Genomic DNA, 25,215 nt, shown 5'->3' with positions numbered 1-25,215 from the left:
ATTACAGGTGGCAAGGTGTCCTTTCCAGAACCCCCTAAGAGACGTTTGTGGAGACGCTTTTGGAAGCTGAGAATTCCTCCCTCCACTCCTCGCGTTTCTCCATAAGGGGTCAGACCTGAAGAGATGTGGGTTAAACTCACTGCTGGTCCCAGCGTTCATCACTGAGCAATGCTGCTTAAAGTGCACCCAGCCAGGCCTCCACTGAAGGGCTCTGGATGCTCCCGGATACACGAAGCCCCCTGAAATCGGATTTTCCAAACGCTCCATCCTCCCCTTTCTTCTTTATCAGACAGCATACTCGCGTGGGAGGAGCGGAGTGGCTGAGGTGGGCTCAAGCTACCTCCCTGGTCGGCCGGACAAGATACTTCCCCTGGACTTGTACAAACTCCATGAGGGGGCTGGACTCACCTTCGCGACAGAGCCCCATGACTTCGCGGTTTTTCCCAAACTCCTTGAAACTTTCGTCCAATTCCGTCCCTAGGAGATACACACACACAGGAGGAGGGGAGAGGCAGGTGAGTTGCCGAGAGTGTGACGCACGCTCACGCACGCACGGAGTAGGTGCGGGTACCTCCGCGTTCCCCAACCCGGCGATAGCATCTCTGACCCCCGAGGGGGCGGGCCACGGGGCGGGGGAGGGGAGAAGGGTCTGAGGATGCGGGAACGGGGGCTGCGCGGGGACGAGGAGGGCGTGGACACTCACCGTCCTTCCCAGGAAGTTTGGAAGCTTCGACCCACAGATTCCACGACTGTCCCAGCATCGCTTCGGGACTCGGCAGGGGCCGGCGTTCCCCGACGGTCGCCATTGCGGCGGCTGCCGAGGTGGAGGCGGCGCCAGGGCCACCGTCCTCCGGCCGTAGGCGCCGCGGCGGCGGCGGCGGCTGCCGCTGGGGCTGCGGCGGCTGCTGCTGCTGCTGCCGGGCGGCCGCGGCCGCTGCTCCGCCCGCCGCCGCCGCTCGGCGCGGCTCCCCCCTGACGTCATCCGCGGCCCGCTCCGACATTCTTTCCGCTCCTACAATGTAACAAAAAAAGGGGGAAAAGAGTCGCGCGGGGGCTGCTTTTAAGGAGGCGCCGGGGAGTTCCGGCGGCGTGCGCGGCCCGCGGGCCGGGTGGGGCGCGCTGACAGCGCCCCCGGCCGCCCAGACCCCCAGCTCTCCTCCAACCCCCACCCCCCGCCTTGGGCGCAAAGTCCGCGGCGCGGGCTCGCTTTCGCTTTCGCCTCCAGTGCCCCTCGGGGGAGGGGACGAGAGCCGGCGGCCCGCCACCGCGGCGCAGGGGCCAGCCTGGCTCCGCCGCGGAGGCCGGCGCCCGGAGCTGCCCCCGCCTCAGCCCCGCGCCTCGCCGCGGCGGCCCACGGCGGGGAGGCCCGAGACGCACCCCCGGCCCGCAGGCTGCCCACCCTGAGGCCGCTCGCATCCCCGGGCCGGGCCCGGCGGCCCCGCTCCTTCCTTCCGTCCGCGCGTCCGTCCGAGCGGCGGCGCCCGGCCGGCTCCCTTAAGCGGAGGCGCCTCCCGCCGCCTCCTCCCCCTTGCCGGTCCCTCCCTCTCAGCTAGCTCGGGCGAAGTTTGCACGTCAAGCCCCCGGAGTGGAGCCAGGGCGAAGTCGGAAACGCAGCCACCTATGGAGGAACCAGCCGGCCGGCCGGCCCCGGGGCACCAGCGGGCGGCGTAGCTGTCGGGCCTTCCCGCCCGGGTCCGAGCCGGAGAGCAGGGGCGGGTTCAAGGAGCTCTTCGCTCTCAGCTCGCGAGCGGCCGCGCGGCTGTCAAAAGCATGAATGGGAAGCCGCCGCTGAGCGGACGACTAGCGCGGAGGAAACCACTGGCAGGCGAGGAAATGCAGCCCAGGTGCTGTCCCAGGTGTCGGCCCGAAGCCCACCACGGGAGATCAGCGCGTGCTCCTGGGTTACTTGAGCTCGTTCAGCAAAGAGGAGACCATGAAATCAGTGTAAGATGCAGTGGAGGAGAGACCGAGGCGAATCCGTTTACATGTTTTAGAGACACGACTCCAAATTTCTGTATTTCCCTTTCCAATGCTCCTGGAAGTGATTCATTCACTACCACCCCAATCACCTCCTCACCACCCCCAAGTCTAATTAGTTTTAATTCAAGCTGTTGGTCTCTCCGTCCCTCTTTATGGTTTCTTTGCCTGGGCAGGGCGAGAAGCTAGGGCTTAGGTGAATGTACAGCATTCCTAGAAACTACTGTTTTCTGTTAGATATGGTTCACTCAATTAAGCACTGGCCCACAAAACTTAGCACCCTTCCGCAATACACACATTGCGCGCAAAGCTTTTGCTCAAGTGATGGGTAAAGATGGTAAAATAAAGGGCTACTTAATGAACTAAAGCACCTGAAGTACTTGAAACAGTAGCAGACCACATCAAGTGCTTTTAATTAAGTGTTCTTAGCATTACTGTTATTTCAAACTGATGTGAAAAATCTGCAGCCTGAGACAGAAACAATGATTTTAATCAGCATGTTTCATATAGCAGTAATATCCGCACTCCTGAGGCACGCGTGTCATAGCTGCTTACTTAGAGGGGCTTTCTTTAGATGGGGAAAAACCAGGCTTATTCATTTTTTAAAATTATTATTCATGTTTTTTAAAATCTGGAATATCTGATGTTATAGAGGTGGCCAGCTTATCTGCAAAAGAAACAAAAGTCCAACCCTCAGAAATATAAAGATATTAAAGAAGAGTAAAAAATAATGAACGGAGAAGGCAATGGCAAGCCACTCCAGTACTATTGCCTAGAAAATCCCATGGATGGAGGAGCCTGGTAGGCTGCAGTCCGTGGGGTCGCTAAGGGTCGGACACGACTGAGCGACTTCACTTTCACTTTTCACTTTCCACTTTCACACATTGGAGAAGGAAATGGCAACCCACTCCAGTGTTCTTGCCTGGAGAATCCCAGGGACGGGGGAGCCTGGTGGGCTTCCGTCTGTGGGGTCGCACAGAGTCGGACACGACTGAAGTGACTTAGCAGCAGCAAAAAATAATGAAACGTTATTGCATCCTATACTCAACCCAGGGCTCCTGTGGAAAGTGCTTATTTTAGGTTCAAAATTTAAGGGCTTTAGTGGAAAAAGATTTTAAAATTACATATGTGTATGAATTTATTTTTATCATGTTTAGAAATAAGTGTGTAAATTTTTTCCTGGATGACATGCAAACAAAAGTTCCCAAAAGTGAAGTTATGGATGCTTCCTGTCCTTATCTAAGAAACAGGGAAAAAAAGAATAACCAAAAATAGTAGAAATGATTGGTAGAGTAAGAAATCATTTCTAAAGTTTTAACTTCCAACAGAAGAGGATCAGTGATGAAAAATGCATAGGTAAAACACAATTTCCTTAGTAGTTCGGTTCCTAACTTGTAACAAAGGCCCTCAATCTTGATGTCACCAATGTAGACCTTCAATTTTGCACTCATCCAAATTACCGAAAAATCTGTAGAATTACAGAAATACATTTAAAAAACACCTAACAATAATTTTCTGCAACTAAAGCACACAATTTATGGATAATTTTGTACTTTGCAATATTCTACATTTAAGAAAAACAAAAATTAGAATTTTATGGCATTTGGAGCTGCCATTAAAAAGAAAAGCTTAGGGCCACCCAGGTATGTAGGTTCCAAAGAGAGTTTGCCTATTGACTTCAGCCCTTCTGATCTCTGAGAGTACAGGATGAAAATAAAAATAAGGGGAATAGTGGCAAACATGAAGTACATTACATACAGCCCTACTTCCTCAAGATACTGCTTGATTCCCCCTTTTTACATGTGAAAATACTTCAAGATTCACTAATATGACTTCAAGGTAATGAGGGTCAATATGGCAATTTGTAATACTTGAACTTCCATCCTTATTCCAGTTTCATACCTCTCCCCTCTTTTTGACTGGTTTAATAAAGAAAACACAACAGGGCTTAAAATAAAAAAATACTAAATATCCTCTTAGCATTATGATAGTTATTAAGAGAAATTGTTACTAATAGCAGCTATCAATTATTGGGCACCTGTGGTGTTGGAGAAGACTCTTGAGAGTCCCTTGGACTGCAAGGAGATCCAACCAGTCCATTCTAAAGGAGATCGATCCTGGGTGTTCATTGGAAGGACTGATGCTAAAGCTGAAACTGCAATACTTTGGCCACCTCATGCGACGAGTTGACTCACTGGAAAAGACTCTGATGCTGGGAGCGATTGAGGGTAGGAGGAGACGGGGACGACAGAGAATGAGATGGCTGGATGGCATCACCGACTCTGTGGACATGAGTTTGAGTGAACTCTGGGAGTTGGTGATGGACAGGGAGGCCTGGCGTGCTGTGATTCATGGGGTGGCGGAGAGTCGGACACGACTGAGCAACTGAATTGAACTGAACTAGGTGCCAAGCATTGCTGGAGGTACCTTTTTGCATTATCTCTATTAATATTCACAGCTGTGTAAGGCAGGAGTTGTATTACTATTTACAGATGAGGAAAACGAGGGAGGGCTCTGGAGCCAGTCCCTGTGAATTTTTTCTGGGTTCATCTAGTGGCTCTTTCACTTATAAACTATGTAACATAAGCCAGTCGCCTAACTTACTTGGACCATCAGTTTCCTAACCTGTAAAACAGAGATAAAGCCAGGTTCCTTCTGAGGATTGCATGAAAAGATACCTGGAAAGCACCAAAAAAAGACAAAACAAACACTATAAACAAGTATCTTATATCACACTGAGCAATTCAGATAAATTCTTATCTGAGAACTGCATTACCAAGTTGAAGATGTGAGCACCAAGAGAATGACAGGCAATTCCTGGCCATCTCTCTCTGCCTGCAGCCAGTACCTTTTACCACATTCTCTTCACCCATGAAAAGTCCTAACTCCTTCTACAACATGCAGTTTCTGATATCCAGAGTTGGTTTGGGTTTCCCAATAGTTTGAATGAGTAACCAAGAAAAGCCAAAACTGCTAGCTGAGAAAAGTACAGTGTTCTGAAACTCAAATTTAGGCAACATTTAAAAAGTGTTCTTATATCAAGAACACTCCCTATAACCAAGATTACAACAGAAATTCAAAAACTTGGTTTGATAATAAGGATGACCTGATGACTTCTTACCTAAACACCCCTCTTCTGCACCCAAAAAAATATGTAAAACCACGAGCAGTACAATTTACATTCATTTATTATTATTATTATTTTCATATAACAGTGTTTTCATCGTATGCTATCAATCAATTCTCTTACCAATATACATCTGATGCTGTCTTACAGTTCTGAAGATCTTCAGTATCTGTCTGCACAGATAAATGATAGGTTTTATAAGGTCTGAGTAATGAAGATTCAACTCATCAAACAGGTTCTGCTTACCTATCACGTATCGGGCACTCTGTTAGGCACCAGGTTGAACACAACACAGTAATTTCAATGAGGACATGAAAAGTAGGAGAAGTTTTTTTAATTCATCAAAATGCTCTTATGGAAAAAGCTGTCACCACCAATTAGACTGTATGTGGCTTAAGAACTAGGCCGTCAGAAGTGAAACGCTGCCAAGTTTTGAGCATTTCATCCCTTCCAGGGATGTATTTAAAAGGTGGCCTTACTTCACCATCCAAATTTAGGGATGTTCCCAGTAGGTGCCAAGGGTAACAAGGTCTCTCTTTACAAAAAGGATTCTCTGCACAGCAGATTCACTTGTAAAATGCTTTGTTCAAAGGCCAAAGGCATCACTAAATGCAAAACGACAACAAAACAATCTTTAAATCCAGTTTAACGTAAAATGGCTGAAACTGTCGAAACCTTTTCTAAGATGCAGGACCCCACATGACCAGTCTTTTTGTTTGGAAAGAACCACTAGTCCCAATACAACATTTTAATAAACCTGAAAACCAGCAACTACAGTATATTTATGTGTGCAAATTACAGGGTTGATAACAGAGATTCTCCATCATCAACCCCAAAGGACTGCAATCATTTGAGTAACAAGAAACTCGGAACTACTGAATTAGGAATGTGTTGCCGTGGGTTTCTTTCCTCCTAAAATTGGCTGTGCCTTTGTTTACATCCTTTCTCCCTTCTCTGACCACATCTCGCTCTTTCCCTTTTTCTTCTCCAGACAGAGCCAGGGTTTGCTTCTGCATAAGGGGTATGCCCAGGCCAGGCCTCTTCTTAACTGTGCTCCCTCTAATGAAATACCTTCTGGCCTGTTATGGATACATGAGTATTCCAGTAGGGGGAGAACAGTGGAAAAAATTGAATTCATCAGCTCAGTGGCTGGAATTGCTGAAAATCAAGTGCAAAATTAGGAATAATAAAGACAGTTGAAAAAGTAGAGACTTAAAGATGAAGGTAATTATCTTTTTAAAGACTTAACCTTGGCTTCCCCGGTGGTCTAGTGATTGGAAGTCTGCCTTGCAACTCAGGTGACACTGGTGCCATCCCTGGTCTGCGAAGATCCCACATGCTGCTGAATAACGAAGCCCATGCACCACAATTACAGAACCCATGCTCTCGAGCCACAACTACTGAAGCCCGTGTGCCCTACAGCCCATGCTCCACAGCAAGAGAGCAGCCCCGGCTAGCCACAATGAGAGAAAGCCTGCCTGCAGCAACAAAAACTCAGCACAGCCAAAAATAATATAAAAGACTTAACCTGTATGTGTAGTCATTCTATAAACTATGTCATTTGCCCAAAAGTTCAAAGCTTTAAATCTTTGGTCTGTTTTCTTAATCATACGTGCGTAGCTCGTACAAGTTCTCCCAAAGAATCATTCACCAATAATAGTAAACTGCTTTGAAAGAGAGAAAATTTAACAATACACATAGAGAATGTATTAATACATAACTTTAAACCGAATAACACCCAAATGTTTCTAGGAATTTGATACTAGCCTGTAATTTTCAATGATTCACAAATTTCATTTAAAACCTTTATTTAGAGCCTTAAGGTTAAAAAGTTCTTTTAAAAATAGAGGAAAAGGATTAAGTTATAGAAATGGAATGGAAAAACTGGACTAATGTTTAGCTATAAAAAGAGACTGACTGTATAGTCATAGTTCTAGTACACTGCCTCAGACGCAATAAAATGCAAAGATTAAACACACTGTTAAAAATAATTCCCTGTGTCACCTTTGTACCAATCAGCTTTCACTGAAGAGAAAGTAACTATCACCATCTTTTGGGCCCAGCAGTTAAGAGGATGTATTCTACAGCCAATACACCCAAGCTGAATCCCAGCTCTACCACTTACTTACTATATAACCCTGGGGAAAGTTGAACTTCTCTCGGCCTGTTTCCTCATTTATAAAACGATGTAAAACAAGAGTATCTACTTTATGAGGAGTATTAAGAAAGTTAACAGTACAAAAGTACCCTACCCTACAGGCTTCCCAGATGGCACAGAGGTAAAGAATCTGCCTGCCAATGCTGAAGACATGAGTTGGATCCTTGGATCGGGAAGATCTCCTGAAGAAGGAAATGGCATCCCACTCCAGTATTCTTGCCTAGAAAATTCCATGGACAGAGGAACCTGGCGGCTGCAATCCATAGGGTCGCAAAGAGACACGACTGAGCACACATATACCGCACCCTACTCTACAGCTATTATTACTAGCACCTCATCTCATGGAAAGCCCCAATTCTAATCTAACCATGCTATGCTATCATCTGGGTAAAGCATGGCGTCAGTTATGTCATTCTTTGCTCCAACACTTTCAGGGGCTCAGCACCGATCCCTCAACTCATAACCACTCCTTTCATAGCCCTTTAGGTCCTCCACAGTTAGCCCCAGGCCCAGCTCCACCACATCTACGGGGTTCCCTCTGGCAGGTACCCTATAGTCCAGCCAAAATGACCAAATCACAGTACTGAGTATGCTCCCCCTCCACATCCCAGCTCTCGAGTCTCTGTTCACATGGATCACACCATCCATAAAACTACCCTCCTTTGGCTAAAATCCTACAGTCACATCCCCCCTTCACGTTCTGTTTCCTTAACACAATCTTCCCTGATCTCTCACACTAGGCTCACAGGATCTCATACACCTCTAAATCTAAATTGGACCTCCTGGACCAAGGTTAAGGGTAGTATATTTCCTGAAATGATGGTGGCAATGAGATATATGTTTAGTCTCCCATGGAGTAACAGTTTGCATTCCCAACATAAGAGTGTCATTTGGAACACAGAAACCACTTCCTCACAAACTGTAGGATGTATGGTGGCCAGTTCCCCAAGCTGGTCAGCAAAATGCCTTAGGGCTGAACTCTAGGACTAACTGAAAGTGTGCTAGTACAAGAAGGAAGGAACAACACAGCTCTTTTTTCCCTTTTTCTGCAGCAAAGTTCCAGTCCTAAGCAGAGACACATATCCAGCAAACACAATTCCCCTAACTGCCGCACCCTCTGTGTACATCGGTTCAGGAACCCATCTGGGTTTGAACTGCTTCCCCAAAGACAGACTGTTGCACAAAGGTTTGCATCCCTTTCCACCTCTAACATAAAACCTCCTTTTCCTTGATAGAGAGAGATAGCCTGCAGATTTAACTACATTTCACTAACATGTGAATGAATGGCTGCAAATGAATACAGGTCCCTATCTTCAATCCCCAACCCACACAAATATTTTCTTATACAAAGGGAAAGACCTGAACCCAAATGACTCTCTAGATTTCATGGTCCCTAAACCTTTTTTCCCAGAAAGACACAATTACTTCATTCTCATGGCAACTTTGATTTTAAATGGCACCATCTATGACGTAGGGCAAAGTTTCAACCTTTTATTTTAACCAGTTTTATGCTTCTGACCTGCATAAAATCTGCAGGACACACAGACCTTGATCCTGCTCTCCACTTTCTATGGTATCCTCCTCTCCACCCAACTGCTCCAAGTGAAGGAACCTCAGGAGCAGAAAAGGTAAACCAAAACAAAACCACCACTGCTGAGACTCGACTTTTGCCGCTTTCCAGAGCTTCTTGTCTTCACTCCAGAAAACAGGTATTTTCACGGAACTTTTTCCCCCGTCGGGTTCTGGGGAAAAGGGCAGCGCAGCTGCAGTCACAAGTGGATGGTTAGAAGGCTGCAATCCAACTTATTAAGTATTTCTTACAAAACAAGGCCAAATAGATAAACTGGACTTTATTGAAATTATGAAACTTTTGTACTTCAAAGGACACCTTGAAGGAAGTGAAAAGAACCCAGAGAGTGGAGAATTTTTTTGCAAATCCTTTACCTGCTAAGGGACTTGTATGTAGAATGTATAAAGAACTACATCTACAACTAAAAAGGACAAATAATCCAATTTTCACAATTCAAAAAGTTCTCAATAGACATTTCTCCAAACAAGATAATATAAATGACCAACAAGCATATGAAAAGATGCTCAACATCTTTTGTCATAAGATAAATACAAACCAAAGTTACAATGAGATATCACACCACACCCTCTAGGATGGCAAGTAAGGAAATAAAAACAAAACAAAAACAGAAAATGACAAGTGCTGGTGAGGATGTGGAGGAATCGACGTATATTGTTGATGGGAAAGTAAGATGGTGCAGCCTCTGTGTCAAACTGTGGAAAACAACTTGTCAGTCCTTTAAAAGGTTAAACAAAGAATTACAATATGATCCAGCAATTCCACTTCTAGATGTTCACTCAAAGAACTGAAAGCAGGCACTCAAAGAGATACCTGTACACCAACGTTCATAAGGGCATTTTTCACAAAGCCAAAAGGTGGAAGCAACCAGGTGTCCACCAACTGAAGAATGCCTAAATAAAATGTGGTATAGCCACACAATAGAGTATTATTCACCCATTAAAAGGAATGAAATACTGATAAATGCTACAATGCAGATAAACCTTACAAACAAGCAAAGTAAAAGAAGCCAGACACAAAAAGTCACATATTGCATGATTTCATTTATGTGAAATATCCAAAACAGGTAAATCCATTAAAACAAAGCAGATGAGCGGCTTCCAGGATCTGGTTGGAGAGAAGGATGGAGAATGACTGCTTTATGGAAACATTATCTCCTTTGGGGTTGATGAAATAATTTTAGACCTATATAGAGGTGCTGTCTGTGCAACACTGTCAATGTATTAAAAATGATTCAAATGGTAAATTTGTGGCATTTAAATTACCTCTCAATAAAGCTATTTTTTAAAGCCAACACTAATTTTGAAAATTTCACACAAAATTTCAGGTTGACTTCTCTTGAAAAATCTCTGTGATCTCATACCATTGACCACAAGGTCCTCATAACAAGATGGAGCTGAACAAGCTGGAGCTGAGGCTGGTCTTGGAGCCCATTTCTGCCACTGACGATCCATCGACCTGTTACCAAAATGTAACAGGACACATTTTGTCTGTGCCTCGGTAAACTTCTCTGCAAAAGGAGGGTCAAACCACATCTACCTCATCAGGTTGTTACAAGGAGTTAGCAAATTAATATGGTTAGAAGAATGCCTGGCAAATAAGAAGAGCTCATCAAGTGTTAGTTACTTTTACATTTTATGATACTGCATTTTCTTTGTAATAAGAGGTAAATGGCATTTGCGTTTCAATTTTTTGTTGTTGTTGTCTTTACGAATGGAGCTCTAGCATGTAATACAGCAATCCAAAAGAAAGAAGTAGAAAGAGAGCCAAGATATAAATATGTTTAAGGGACATACAAAATACTATGAATATGTGCCACTTTTGTGAAAATATATATAATAACAATAAATCTATGTATAGAAAACAGTAGATAACTAGACTTACGGGTAGTAGAGAGGGGAGGAATGTAATTAAAGGGGCTTTTTATTAGGGTTTATACAGTGTTTACATTTTTCCCAGCTTTACTGAAATATAATTGACACAAAGGATTGTGTATGTTTAAGGTGTACAGTGTGATGATTTGAGAGACTTGAGAAAGACCCACAGCTATGGATACACAGAGCTTCACAGGTGGTGCCAGTGGTAGGGCATTCACCTGCCTGCCAAAGCAGGAGACACAGAAACGCAGGTTCTGTCCCTGGGTCGGGAAGATCCCTTGGAGTAGGAAGTGGCCCCCCATTCCAGTGTCCTTGCCTGGGAAATGCCATGGGCAGAGGAGCCTGGTGGGCTACAGTCTAGGGGGCCACAAAGAGTTGGACACAACTGAGTGACTAAGCATGCACATATACATCTCCAAACAATTACCACAATCAAGGTTAGCTGACATGTCAGTCACCTCACATAGCTACCTAGTATTTTTAATAGCAAACATGCATAAACAGGATCTATAATAAGCATGTTTTTTTAAAAGATTAGGAAATTCTAAATTAATTTTGTTTGAGACTTCCATGAGAGTATCATACAATTCCGTGAGGTGAGCAGAAATATCCTAGACTGATAAAGCCAGGGACTGCCTGCTTTGCTTTGCAACCCAGAGGCTGCAATTCCCAAAGCACCAACCTTGCTTCAGTTTCCTTCTTAAGAACTTGTGGAGCGGACACCGCTGGGTTTTACAGCTGCCAACAGAAGAGAATCTAAACTGCTCGCCTGGCAGTCAACAACTTTCACTATCTGACTCAACATCCTTTTTTTTTTCTTCTAGCTTTATCATCTGTCACACCCTCTTACAAAGACTCCACTCTAGCTAGACAAGATGTAAAACACATATCCTTCAAATACTTTTCCACATGCCATCCTTTTTTAAAAAAAAATTGAGGTAATATTCACATAACATAAAATTCACCATTTTAACCATTTTAAATGTACAACTTAGTACATTCACAATGTGATGCAATCATACTCACACTTTGTCTAGAACATGTCATCACCCTGAAAGGAAACCCTGTACCCACTAGGCAGTCACTCCCCATCTCCCATCCCTCCCCCAGCCCCTAGAAACCACATGTTTTCTTTCTCAATAGATCTGCCTATTTTGGATATTTCACAATGTTGAAACAATACAGTATGTGACCTCTTCTGTCTGACTTCTTTCAGTTAGCATACGGTTCAAGGTTCACCCAGGTTGGGGCACATATCTGTAACTTCTTCTACTTTATGGCTGAATAAAATTCCACTGTGTGTGGATATATCATCGTTTACTGATCCATTCATCAGTTGATGGATGTTTGGGTTCTTTCCACCTTTTTACTTCTGTGACTAGTTGCACGCCATTATTTTTTCCCTTTGTTCAGCTTCATGCGCTAATCAAAATCAAGCTTTCACGTGAGGTTCAAATCCACTCTGACCTTTCCCAAGCTAGCCTTGTCCCAAAGTCCTCACCTTTCTCTTACTTCCTTCATCACTTCTATACCCAAAGTAGCAGTGTCACCACATGGCAGAATCCCACAGATTATTTACGTTGACTCAAATTCTTTTCTTACACTGCTAACTTTGAAAACAATCAAGAAAATTCATTAAAGTTAAGATTTCCATTTTCTTAACATTTTGACGGGTCTGGGTTATTTCAGTAACCACAGTTTTAACTGCTCTCACTGTTTTTACCCTTGCTCCCTAAACCCTAACTGAATACATAGAGTGGCCAGAGTGGTTTTATTAAAACAGAAGGCAGATCACTCTATTTACTTATTATATTTGCTATCTGTTATCTGTTCCTTTTCATTAAGAGGTAACTGGCACAATGGCAGGGGCTTGTGTTCCTTTCATTTACTAATTAATACTCAGTGCCCCAAAGAGCACAGCATGTAAGCAGGCACTCATTAATACTCGTCAGGTGGGTTTTGGGGCCTACAGTCAGCTGGTACTGAAAAGGTAAGCCCTTTGAGACTGGTCATGAATCTAATAGTTTCTCATAGTTTCACCTGGTGCATTCCATTCCTCCGCACATCTGATCCCTGCAGACTTGAGTCTGTGATATTTCTTTAACCCCTTGTCATTGGCTTCCTGGTATCCAATTGTATGTACCACTCTGATGGCAGAAAGCGAGAAGGAACTAAAGAGCCTTTTAATGAGGGTCAAAGAGGAAAGTGAAAAAGCTTGAAACTCAACATTAAAAATAAGATCATGGCATCTGGTCCCATTACCTCATGGCAAACAGAGGGGGAAAAGTGGAAGCAGTGACAGATTTTATTTTCTTGGGCTCCAAAACCACTGCAGACAGTGACTGTGGCCATAAAACTAAAACACGCTTGCTCCTTGGAAGAAAAGCTATGACAAACCTAGACTGTATCAAAAAGCACAGACATTACTTTGCCAACAAAGTTCAATATAGAGAGTAGGACCATAAAGAAGGCTGAGCACCAAAGAATTAATGCTTTTCAATTGTGGTGCTGGAGAAGAGTCTTGAGAGTCCGTTGGACTGCAAGGAGATCAAACCAGTCAACCCTAAAGGAAATCAACCCTGAATATTCATTGGAAGAACTGATGCTGAAGCTCCAATACTTTGGCCACCAAATGCGAAGAGCTGATTCATTGGAAAAGACCCTGATGCTGGGAGAGATTGAAGGCGGGAGGAAAAGGGGACGGCAGAGGATGAGATGGTTGGATGGCATCACCGACTCAATGGACATGAATTTGAGAAAACTCCGGGAGATAGTGGAGGACAGAGGAGCCTGGCGTGCTGCAGTCCATGGGGTTGCAAAGAGTCAGACATGACTTAGCAACTGAACAGTAACGATCCTATTGTATTTTATTTTTCATCAGAATAGTAGTCTGTGAAAAATCACCTCCTATTGCTCTCTTTTCCTCCTCAGGGACAATCCTGCACACAGTAGAAGCTCAGTAAATGATTACGGACTAAGGAGCTCCTTTAGCATTTCTGTCAGCTGTTTTCTCTCTGCTTTCTCCTCTCACCTCCTCACACCCCTGCCAGCTGCTGATCACCATCTAGGAAAGTCCTGCTTCTCTCTTCTCTGGCACTTTTCAGACATTCCACAAAGAATGCCATCCTCGGTGATGACTGTGATGATCACTGAAAGATACCTCTGCACTACTGGCCTTTCAGCTCTGGGCCACAAAATTTTAAGGGCCTATTTTGAAGGTTGAGACTGCATAGCTACCCAGTCTTGTATTCTCCTAAACACCTTAACAAAACTGCCACATCCTTCTAGAAGCTCCCGTTTCTGCTTCGTCATGGTCAAGATGCATGTTCATATTGGCCAAAATGGTTCTGTCTTTGCTACAGATGCCTATAACCTGATGGAAGCACTGCAGTTTGTCATCTAAATATGTAAGCTGATCAGTTTTAGAGGCTGAAACTCCTTTGGTCTTTCCTGTTTGGATTCTTTTCAGTTTTATTCTTCAATGACTCATCTTAAACTGCATCTTAACTTGGAAGCCCCCTCATTTCTTTTAAGAGTAGATGGGAGCATAGATCTTTTATTTTATTTTTTTAATAATAAAAATTCCTCCAACAATTTATCTCCTTTTTCACATTATATGAAACTTACCACCCTCCTCCCCGGATAGTAAGTGGAAAATCGCAATCTTGTAATGAGAAACTCAATCAACGGTGGCTGCTATCTCTGTGAAGATCTGGGACTGCTCATGAGCAGAGAACTTTCTGGCAGGCTGGGCAAAGGCACTGGGCCCAGAAAGTGCGCCTGAAGTCCTCCTGCCTGTTTTACAATTTCCTTAAACTCTCCCCTGCCCTGGGCAGCTGGGTCTACATTGCTTGTAGAGAGAAGAAAACAAGAGTTTGGCAAAGTGAAACAGGACAAAACACAAAAGCACATCTTTAGACAGCTTCGCAGGAAAAGGTGACTACAGATGAGGGCGAGGGGTGGGTGGTGGGTGGATGGGTTTCCTATCTCCAAAGTATTCCAAAAATTCTACTGAGTTTGGGGGAGGGAGGGTTATTTTGAAGATTTTCATCTGACAAACATCTAAAAATACTGTACTCTAAAATTCACTCTCCTTTCACATTAATACGCTCATATTCGGGGTTATGCTTAAAATTGAAAATCTTACTCAGATACCTTAAATTTAAAAAATCACCATCCTTTGGTAGAACTCAAACTCTTATAATCAGAGGCACTGCAGCATTTATTCAGCCCTGCTATGGTGAAAGAGCAAGTTACCTTTTCTTTGGAGGGCTGGCCAAAAATCTTGATCAATTTACTAGCGGATCTTCATCTGCTGTGATTGTAGCAGCTCTTTCTTCTTAATTTTGTTCAGACCTACAAAAAAAAAAAAAGAAAACAGGCAAAACGATGAAACAATGGATAAAATGAATCAGAAATCTACAGTCTCATTAGTTGCCAGATGTCCCCAAATTATTATATGTGCTTTAAAATGTCAGTGTTAAAATTCAAGGCACTGTACCAGTTTGACAACAAACACAATTCAATTTTTTTTACAATGAATTTAATTGGCTATATTTATACAGTAAACTAAGAACAAATGACTACTCAATATGTACATAGAGTCAGCCTCCTGGGGCTTAAAATCATTGTGTGTAATTTGCCACTAATGAGTTTTCACTTAATTTTTAAAATGGCTATTCAGGAAGCCTGCTCCTATGAAACCTGTCAGAATCACAGATTTAAACACACACACAACACACTGAGGGAGAATATTATTTGGAGAGCTCTCTCTGTCCTTTATCATTCAGCAGTTTATAAAAGCAATTTATAATAGTACAGACAGGAAACAAAAGCTCAGTTAAACCATCTTTCTAAAAAGCACACACACATAAAAAAACCCCACTCCCTTATCTATGTATTTTTGTACTTGTGCAAACAGGCACATTTAAAGTAGAATGTGGGTACTATTCAAATTAATTTGGGGAGGAGCACTGAGGTACAGAATCAAGGGACCAGAGATTAACAAGCCAGAGTTAGAAATTAAGCTGGTGTATTAACAAACCAGAGTTAGAAATTAAGCTGGTGTTCAAGATTGACAGGCAGCAGGAGAGAAAGAACAGCAAATATGGGCAACAACACAACGATGGCACAGGTGCTATTCAAGTACAAAGCACAAGGCAGGCTGCTTGCATATGAAAAATTCACTAGCAATGCACTTCTCTTCCTATAATCCTCACTGGCTATTCATCAAGGTCGGGAGGCAGGAATACTGCTTTCCTCAACTCATATTTATTATCATACACTCGAAGATGGCAAGCCAAATATTTCTAAGGTTTGAGGTGCTAATAAAGCTTCTGCCAAACTCAGTGGCTGAAATTCTATGCCATGTTTGAACATTTATTCGTAATTACCTTTATTGGCTTTTAAGTTGCTCCTGGATCATATCCCTCCCCTCTCCCTTTTTAAACAGTTTATTCACTCACAAAATATTATTCATCAATGTAATCATTCCTACAATCTTTATAAGCCAGCTGTTTCTCAGATTTCTAATAGCATCCCAGTCTCGTACCTTTTAAAAATTTTTCTCTGATTTCTATTTTAGTGTTTCTTTTCTGCCTTATTTCCAATAAAAGCCACTATCCTGTTTAACATGTCTGTCCTGAGCCAAAATTCATTTCTTTGCATCCTAAACAGTTTTGCCAAATTTTACAGCTATGCCAAATCGCTCCAAGGGAACTTACAAATTCCCAGGATAGAAGCAGTCACTAAAGATGTTATGCTACAGATAGCCACCTCCCTGATGGTTATTCCTTCAAGGCAGGCTGGAGATGCAGACAGAATAACACTGGCATCGTATGTGCTTGATCTTACTTCTCCAGGTCAAGCTAGTTTTCAATTTTCCATCAGGATCCTTCAGCTATATCTCCAAGTATTCAAGGAAGTCATCAGATCTTGAGTGCTGTAAAATCTCCCCCAAGATAGTGTTTGCCTTTAAAAGAATTCACCATTTACTAGCCTGAATACTGTAAAAATGCTTTAAGAGAAACCCTATTCTTGGAGAAAAATGGTAGTGGCAGCTACTAAAAATAAACATTTAAAAATAGTAACTTTTCTCAGAATAGGGGTCAGAAATCTTTCTTCAATAGGGAAAAAGAAAAAAAAAACTATCACATGTTTGTATATGTTCTTTCATCTTCACAATATCACTGTGTTCAAAAGAGCTGTTATTATGATCCCCATTTTACTACTGAGGAAACAAACCAAGAGGTCATAATTTGCTCAAGATCACCCAGCAAATAAATGGTTGGAAACGAGAACCAGAACGGAGGCCTTTGGTGCTGTTAGTTCCCTTTTCAGTACACCAAACTGCCTAAACAGCTGCTTTATTTTGTTTTGCGAAGAGAAAGAGAGAGAGTTTAAAAGGAAGACTGGAGAATATTTCCAAACAATAGAAACACAAAACTTGAGAGCTTTTACTCATTCACCACCTACTATGTAACAAGCATTCAATAAATGTAATTTTTAAAGATTTTCTAAAAGTGACAGCCCATTACAGGTGGGAGAGGAGATGAAACAAGAAGAAAAGACATAATTTGAATGTTCTCCAAAGTCCTGAGAGGCATAATTTACTTTCTTTTTCTTCTGGTTGGGGGGTGGGGGTGGAGATTGTAGATGATGCCTTTTGTCTAGAGTGGCTGCTGAGCCAGCCCACGGTGATTCTGTAAGCACCATATTTCCCAATGCCAAGTCATGTTCGTACTATGGGACTCCAAACTCCTCTCGTTTTGCCCAAAGCTGGACATATGACCCAAACTGAGACATTAAATTCGTTCTCCTGAGAACTAGAAACTGGGAAGAACAGGGTCTATTCTGGTTTATGCTGCAAGCTCCCCCACGTGCTCTCAGTGTCTAGGAAAAGACCAGTGAGCAAAGGCTGATGTGTGAAGATGCTGCTCAGAGTAAACCAGTCCCAGGAGGCCCTGGAACCCCAGAGGACAAAAAAGGAACTGGTTTCTGCCCAAGGGGTTCCAGGGCTTTCTTGTCCCATGTATAGTCTCCCAGCGGATCCAAGCACATCCTCTGTAGGGTTTTAAGAATCCCCTGGACCTGCAGGGTAAATGGCCCCCTAATGGCAAGCCACTCCAGTACTCTTGCCTAGAAAATCCCATGGATGGAGGAGCCTGGTAGGCTGCAGTCCGTGGGGTCGCTAAGGGTCGGACACGACTGAGCGACTTCACTTTCACTTTTCACTTTCACACACTGGAGAAGGAAATGGCAACCCACTCCAGTGTTCTTGCCTGGAGAATCCCAGGAACAGGGGAGCCTGGTGGGCTTCCGTCTATGGGGTCACACAGAGTCGGACACGACTGAAGTGACTTAGCAGCAGCAGCAATCTGAGCTTAAATTTTTGGAATTGATTTCTGATAACCGCAACAAAAATAATCTTGCAGAAAAGACAGTAATATTTTTGTACTACTAAATAAATATGGGCAGATATCCAGCAGAATTTTATATAAAAGAAGATCCTGTGGAATGCCCAAGGGTTCAGAAAAGTCTTCTCATTAACTTTAAATGGCAAAAAGCCCACACTGTTACATGGGTAGCATCTTATCAGTTTTAAAGAAAAGAACTCATTTTCTAGGAGTAACATTTCTACATTCTTTTAAGTCCTTTTAAGACTATGCCTTGTTGCAATTTAAGGCATAATCTGGATCACTTCTTGTTATATAATTGAGTCTATCAAAATTAAGCAAACTGCACTAACCTTGACAGAGGAAAGGAAATACAGGCTACACTGAGTTGGTCCTGTTTTTAAGCATGACAGTATACACTTTCTTTTCATTTCTTAAATGTTCTTCACCTCCAGGCAAACTCTGGAGCTTTAGTGTAAGAATGTGCCCCAGGTGCTTACAGAGAGCTTCTGAAAGAGAAGAGAAAGGGCTGCAAAGGCAGGCCCAACAAGGAGGACCACAAAGGTTCTGATTTGATTCTCTCTTCTAGGCTGGAGGTGAGGGAAGGCCGACTCCTCTCTCCATGTCTCAGGAGAGAGCTACCCCAGCGGGTTTATTTAGTCAGTGAAAACATGTGGAGCATGTGCCCTGTGCCCAGTGACGGGCCCCAAAAGCACAGGATCCAGGAGTGTATGACTCTGAGCCACCTCCTAGGTTACACGTTTTTCTCTTCATTCTTCAACTCTCACTGCAAAGACCATGGGCCTAAAATAGTTCACTGTTTTGTCTGTTTGTTTAGCGATCTTACAGGAAAAGGGTGGGGAGGGATTTGTTGGTAATATTTAAAAAGTGGGGAAATCCACTTAAAATTCCATATTTCTACTTTCTCTTCCAAAAATGTGGCTACTAAGGCTAGCTCTCCTGCATGGGGCTGATGCTATGTCATGGGCTGCCTATCGTCACCAAGCATATACCTCCCAAAGTTCACAGCTTGGCTAAATCATTGATTTTCCTTCCAGGCTTGTCTCCTGTCAGAAGCCAAGCTTGAGACTCTGAGCCTTTGTTCCTTTCCTGTCTCCCAATTGAAAAACCATAAACGAAAATTTTTAAAGCTGGTTGTCAACTGTGGGCATATTCTCCAAAAACATGATTTAAATGGGGTCCTTAGTTTACTCACTGTCCTCCTAACCAAGCTCCACCTCGCTTCCACCCTGACCAGTTTTCTCCCTGGGAAAATAAATTTAAGAATGAAACTCTACACAGTTGACCATCTCATCGACAGGCTCCTCATCCATGGATTCAACCTTCACTGATCTGATTCGGACACTACGTTTACAATCTGCAGTTGAAACTGTGGATGCAGAACCAGTGGATACCATGGGACTGGGTGGTCCACAGCGCAATCCTGGACCCAGTCTGCCACAGACACCGTCAAGTTTCTGTAACTCCTGAGCCACAGGGACTGCACCAAGGGTCACTCCAGTGAACACCAAAACAGCCTGAGAACAGAACTGGTAAAGGAGGAGCTGAAGCCATTTGCTAGGAAGGACTGCAGCACCTCTGCCTAGGTTTCAAGGATACATCTTAGTGCCCGGCAGTCAGCTGTGGGCTTTCCTGACCCTCCATGAAACTCCTTACGTGGAGTCTTAACATTCTTAAAGGAGCCTCTGTTTTCTGACAGCTTCTATCTATCCACCCACATTCAGCCCCTCTCTTCCCCAAAGGGTTCAACATAGTCATTCCACACTCCCTTTGCCCTTTCAGGTCTCATGGCTCTTCCATCTCAAGTCCCACTCTCCCAGACTTCTCTGAGATATATTGGATCTTCCATCCTTTTAGCTCAGGGGTCAGCAGGCCATTTTCCCATCAATGGTGCCTACAGTACACTATTTTACCAGAACCCTGAGAGAGAACCAAAGGTGTAATAGAATTCCCAGTGCCCTCATTTGTCTGTGAAAAATCCTTGGTCAAGTCAGTGGGTTTACAGGTTGATTTACAGAAGCGCACGAAAACAGTAACAACAGCAGCAGTTGTCATGTACTAAGCACTTACTATGTGCCCAGTACTATTAACACCCCGTTAACTTCCCTGGCGGCTCAGATGGTAATCCACCTATAATGCGGAAGGACCTGGGTTCAATCCCTGGGTTGGGAAGATTCCGCTGCGGAAGGAAATGGCTACCCACTCCAGTATTCTTGCCTGGAGAATTTCACGGACAGAGGAGCCTGGCAGGCAAAGAATCGGACACGACTGAGCGAGTAACACTTATGTGTGCCATCTAACTTGATCCTCCCAGGTCTATGATGTTGGAACTTTTACTCTACTCCCTTTAACAGAGAGAAAACTGAGGCTTGAGAGGAGAGGCCAGTAAGGGGCAAACCTGAGGCAGGTGCACCCACGAGGTGAGCTTGTATCATTCCTTCCCACCTCTATTCCTTCACACCTGCTCTTCCTGCCACCTTGAATTCCTTCCTTCCTACCTTTCAAGAAACTCACCTCCCTCAGGGGGTTTCTTAGAGAAGGTCTGCAACATTTCAATATTGTTTCCCCAGGGCGGCTAATAAATGCCTGCTGAATAGAATTGGGTTAAATGGAACCACAGGCTCTGACAATTATCCCTCCACTCAAAGTAACACGGACCTGGGATGGATGTTCTTCCCTTGCTAAGAACTTGCCATCAGGCCTGAGCAAAAAGTAGCTCTTCTGACATTAACCTCATTCTTCCGGACAATTTCATGATAGAGCTGAGGAAGTTCTGGGGAGGAGGGAGGAGAGGTAAATTACAGACCAATGCTCCTGTTATCCTCTTCCGAGAGGAATAAAAAGTCTGTGAAGTCGAATGGAAGGATGCAAGCCTGGGGGGACAGAGAGGGTTTCTCCTCTAATATTCTGCCAGGGGAACATTAATCTCCTATTACCAAACTCGGGTTCCAGAATTCTAAACTTCATATAAACAAACTCAGTCAAGTCATTCTTTGCTACTCGAGGTGGTCCTTTAGGAAAGATAAATGAACAGCTAGCAACTATTTAGCTCTGGGGTCATACATATTATCAATAACAATAATTTTCATTGACTGTTTACTCTGGGCTAGACCCAGTGCTAAGTATCTGACAGGCCCAGTCTTATTTGATTTTCACTGCAGCCCTATGAACAATATTAATAAGGAAGGAAATAGGGGTCTAAAATAGTTAGATGGCTTGTCCAAGGTCACTACAAAATGGCTTACAATAAAGGCAGTGGCTAACGGGACAAAAGTGTAATTTTTATGAACAATGCTTACAGGCTTTTTAAGTTCTATCCTTCTTCTTGAAATAATGCTACCTAAAAGCGGGCTGAATAGTTTATTACAAATCTCTCTTTAAAAGATCCAGAAAAAAAATTCCTCCTCTTCTATTGCTGCTGCTGCTGCCTCTTCTATTAAGCCCCTCTAAGTATTATCTATGATAGATTGCCAATGCTCACCTACACTCACATTCTCCTCCTCCTGAGCACACAGTTAAGTCTAAATTTCCCAATATGCGTTGTAGTAAGGTATAACCATATGACTGAGTCCTAAAGCGTGAACAGAAATGTTGGATGCCGCTTCTAGGCTTGGCCCATAGAAACCTCCTTTTCTTAATCCTCAATCTCTCATACCCTCTGCTGGTCAAATGGAGAGGGTTTCAAGCACCAAGAAGTGAGCAAAGCCACAAAATCTCACCCCTGTGTGACTGGGAAAAGTGAGAGCCTCCATGCCAACACACACAGAGCTGAGACTTGAGTGAGAAATAAACATGGATCGTGCTAAACTACCGAGGTTTTGGGTAGTGACAGCAGTCAACCTACACTAACACAGTATTATTGTTGTCACTACATCATCAGCATTTTCCCTGCCAATGGCTCATCTATCATTTATTTAAAGTACACTAAGTAACGGGCTTTCTTGGTGGCTCAGATGGTAAAGAATATGCCTGCGATGCAGGAGACCCAGGTTTGATTCCCGGGTGGGAAAGATACCCTGGAGAAGGGAATGGCTACCCACTCTAGTACCCTGGCCTGGAGAATTCTATGGACAGAGGAGCCTGGCAGGCTATAGTCCACGGGGTCGCAAAGAGTCAGATACAACTGAGCAATGACCACTTTCACACATTAAGTAATGGGCAACACATGCCTATTTTATTCATTTCTCACTATGACACAGGTATTATATGCATGTTACAGGAAATAAAATCAAGGGTCAGAGATCAATAGTCATTTCCTCTGAACAATTACAGCATTTACAATCTGAAAGATTTATTAAGTAATTAATTATAGATTGCCTTATTATACACATTGTATTGATAGGTTAAGTAATTTTCACTCCTGTACTTAGTTGGTTTCTCTTGTACTTATAACTTATTTTCCTCATCTGACAGGAAGGTTAGATCTTACATCTCTAAATTCTGTATCACTTCATACTTTGTATAAATATTTAAGTTAATTAATAGATATATATGCTTTAAATTATCTCTCTATATAATGTGTGTGAAAGTGAAAAAGTAAAAGTGTTAGTTGTCTCTGATTCTTTGCAACCCATGGACTGTAGCTTGCGAGACTCCTCTATCCATGCTCCAGGCAAGAATACTGGAGTGGATATACATTTTATATATATATATATGCTTATTTCAGAACCATCACTTAATGAGTATCATGAATGCAGTTTTTCCACACTTTAATTCCATATGTGACTGTACATGCATAGCACGGTGGCTGGCATATATTCAATAGTCAAGAAATGATTGTTGCCTTCTCTTCCATCCCAACAGCTACTTTAAGTAGGGTCATATGCTGCTTGAAGTAAAAAAGAAAAAAAGAAAAACGTTAGTAAAAAGAGGCTGATTTTAATTACAAAGGATATTTTCCTATCTGGGAGGAAGACTGTCTAAAATGTCAGGAGCTATAGTTAAATGGAGACCAAATGCCAGTTACATGAGCATCCCATTTGTAAATACCTGTGCAGGAGCAGGATATCTACACAAGCCAAGGAGCAAGGCCCACTCCTTCACCAAGGGTGAGCTCAGAATGGTGCCCTGGGACCCACCTTCTATTTGCTCAATTACAGTTCTGTAAGTCCCCACGTCAGGTTCCCTAGAGCCACGGTATGGTTAGCTGTTCAGTTCAGTTCAGTTGCTCAGTCGTGTCCGACTCTCCGGGACCCCATGAATCACAGCACACCAGGCCTCCCTGTCCACCACCAACTCCCGGAGTTCACTCAAACTCATGTCCACAGAGTCGGTGATGCCATCCAGCCATCTCATTCTCCGTCGTCCCCTTCTCCTCCCGCCCGTAGCCAAACACTAAGCTGTCCTCCTACAGCTCCCAGAGGTGTTTTTTGGTTTTTTTTTTTTTTACATTTTGTTAGAAAACAACACACTGGCATCTGAGGAAGATTTCTTCCTTCTGAGGCCGTTTGTGCCCACCTTCATTCACCCATAAGAGTCCATTTCCAAAAAATGTTATTAGCATCATGCAGACACAGACTTCCTTATGGTGATGTCTCATATTAACCACATACAGTAAAATTCTATACCACAATCTTTACATTAGGTAATTAATGTGAAGAGTTCAACTGTTGTTCATTTAAATATCCTGTTCCAAAAAGTCTCTCTTCTTTAAAGAGTTCTTTCAGGATCAAATGGAATACAGACGTGGGTCACTTACTTTATTTGGTACAGTTAAAGTATATATTTGGGCTTCTTACTCTGGAAGGACTGATGCTAAAGCTGAAACTGCAATTCTTTGGCCACCTCATGCGATGACGAGTTGACTCACTGGAAAAGACTCTGATGCTGGGAAAGGTTGAGGGCGGGAGGAGACGGGGACAACAGAGAATGAGATGGCTGGATGGCATCACCGACTCTGTGGACATGAGTTTGAGCGAACTCCGGGAATTGGTGGTGAACAGGGAGGCCTGGCGTGCTGTGATTTATGGGGTCGCAGAGAGTCGGACACGACTGAGCGATTGAACTGAACTGAACTGAACTCTCGCTCAGTAATCAACTGTAATATTTACTTTGTCAATGGAACTGGCTTTTTCCAGGATAATTTTCCCTTTAACTTCAGGGTATCGTCCTTAACAGTAGGCAATAAGGTTAATGCTATAATCAGCTATTAGGTTGGCACATGCAACTTTAGCCGCTATTCAAATATAGCAACACAGAGTAAAGAATATTTAAGCTAGAAAAACACAGGTTTGAAAATTAGTGAATCAAACTCTGGATAACAAGTTGTTTTATTTTTTTCAATTTTTTTTTGTCTCTTTGTGACCCCATGAACTATACAGTTCATGGAATTCTCCAGGCCAGAATACTGGAGTGGGTAGCCTTTCCCTTCTCCAGGGGTTCTTCCCAACCCAGGGATCGAACCCAGGTCTCTCGCATTGCAGGTGGATTCTTTACCAGCTGAGCCACAAGGGAAGCCCACAAGTTGTTTTAAAAATAAATATTTAAGACATTTATCATATATATTCTTTTTAAAATACTGACCAACAGAAAGAAAAACACCAATACAGAATATTAATGCATATATATGGAATTTAGAAAGATGGTAACGATGACCCTATATGCGAGACAGCAAGAGAGACACAGATATAAAAAACAGACTTTTGGACTCTGTGGGAGAAGGCGAGGGTGGGATGATTTGAGAGAATAGCATTGAAACATGTATATTACCGTATGTGAAATAGATGACCAGTCCAAGTTTGATGCATGAGACAGGGCACTCAAAGTCAGCGCACTGGGACAACCCTGAGGGATGGGATGGGGAGGGAGGTGGGAGGGGGGTTCAGGATAGGGGACACACGTACACCATGGCTGATTCATGTCAATGTATGGCAAAAACCACTACAATATTGTAAAGTAATTAGCCTCCAATTAAAATAAATAAATTAACCAAAAAAAAAAAAGAAACCATAAAAGTTATAAGCATAAAAAAAAAATACTGACCGAAAAAAAAAAAAAGTCTCAAAAGATCATATACATGGTGACATTCCCCAAATGACAAAATTATAGAGTTGAAGAACAGATTAGTGGTTGCT

General features: G+C 43.1%; 1 protein-coding gene across 4 annotated transcripts in view; it reads right to left on the bottom strand.

Annotated features, from left to right (window-relative positions):
• Positions 1–25,215, bottom strand: part of ATXN7 (ataxin 7) — a 130,681-nt gene that overhangs the window by 84,220 nt on the left and 21,246 nt on the right. For 2 of the 4 annotated variants that reach the window (XM_055414245.2, XM_055414246.2), the window contains exons 2-4: positions 14,985–15,083; positions 704–1,012; positions 409–477 (exon numbers count right to left, since the gene is read on the bottom strand). In XM_055414245.2, coding sequence (XP_055270220.1) covers positions 409–477; positions 704–1,001 — 367 coding nt within the window. In that variant the 5' untranslated portion in view covers positions 1,002–1,012; positions 14,985–15,083. Of the gene's footprint in view, positions 1–408; positions 478–703; positions 1,013–1,377; positions 1,535–14,984; positions 15,084–25,215 lie in introns of those variants that run through there. The other 2 variants (XM_055414250.2, XM_055414251.2) reach the window with 2 other exon arrangements.

This window comes from Moschus berezovskii, chromosome 24 (genome assembly GCF_049115385.1).
Source record: "Moschus berezovskii isolate FMDL1 chromosome 24, NW_MosBer_1.0, whole genome shotgun sequence".
NCBI classification, from domain to species: domain Eukaryota; kingdom Metazoa; phylum Chordata; class Mammalia; order Artiodactyla; family Moschidae; genus Moschus; species Moschus berezovskii.
Note: the sequence above shows the minus strand (reverse complement) of the source record. Positions and strands in the feature narration are given on the sequence as shown.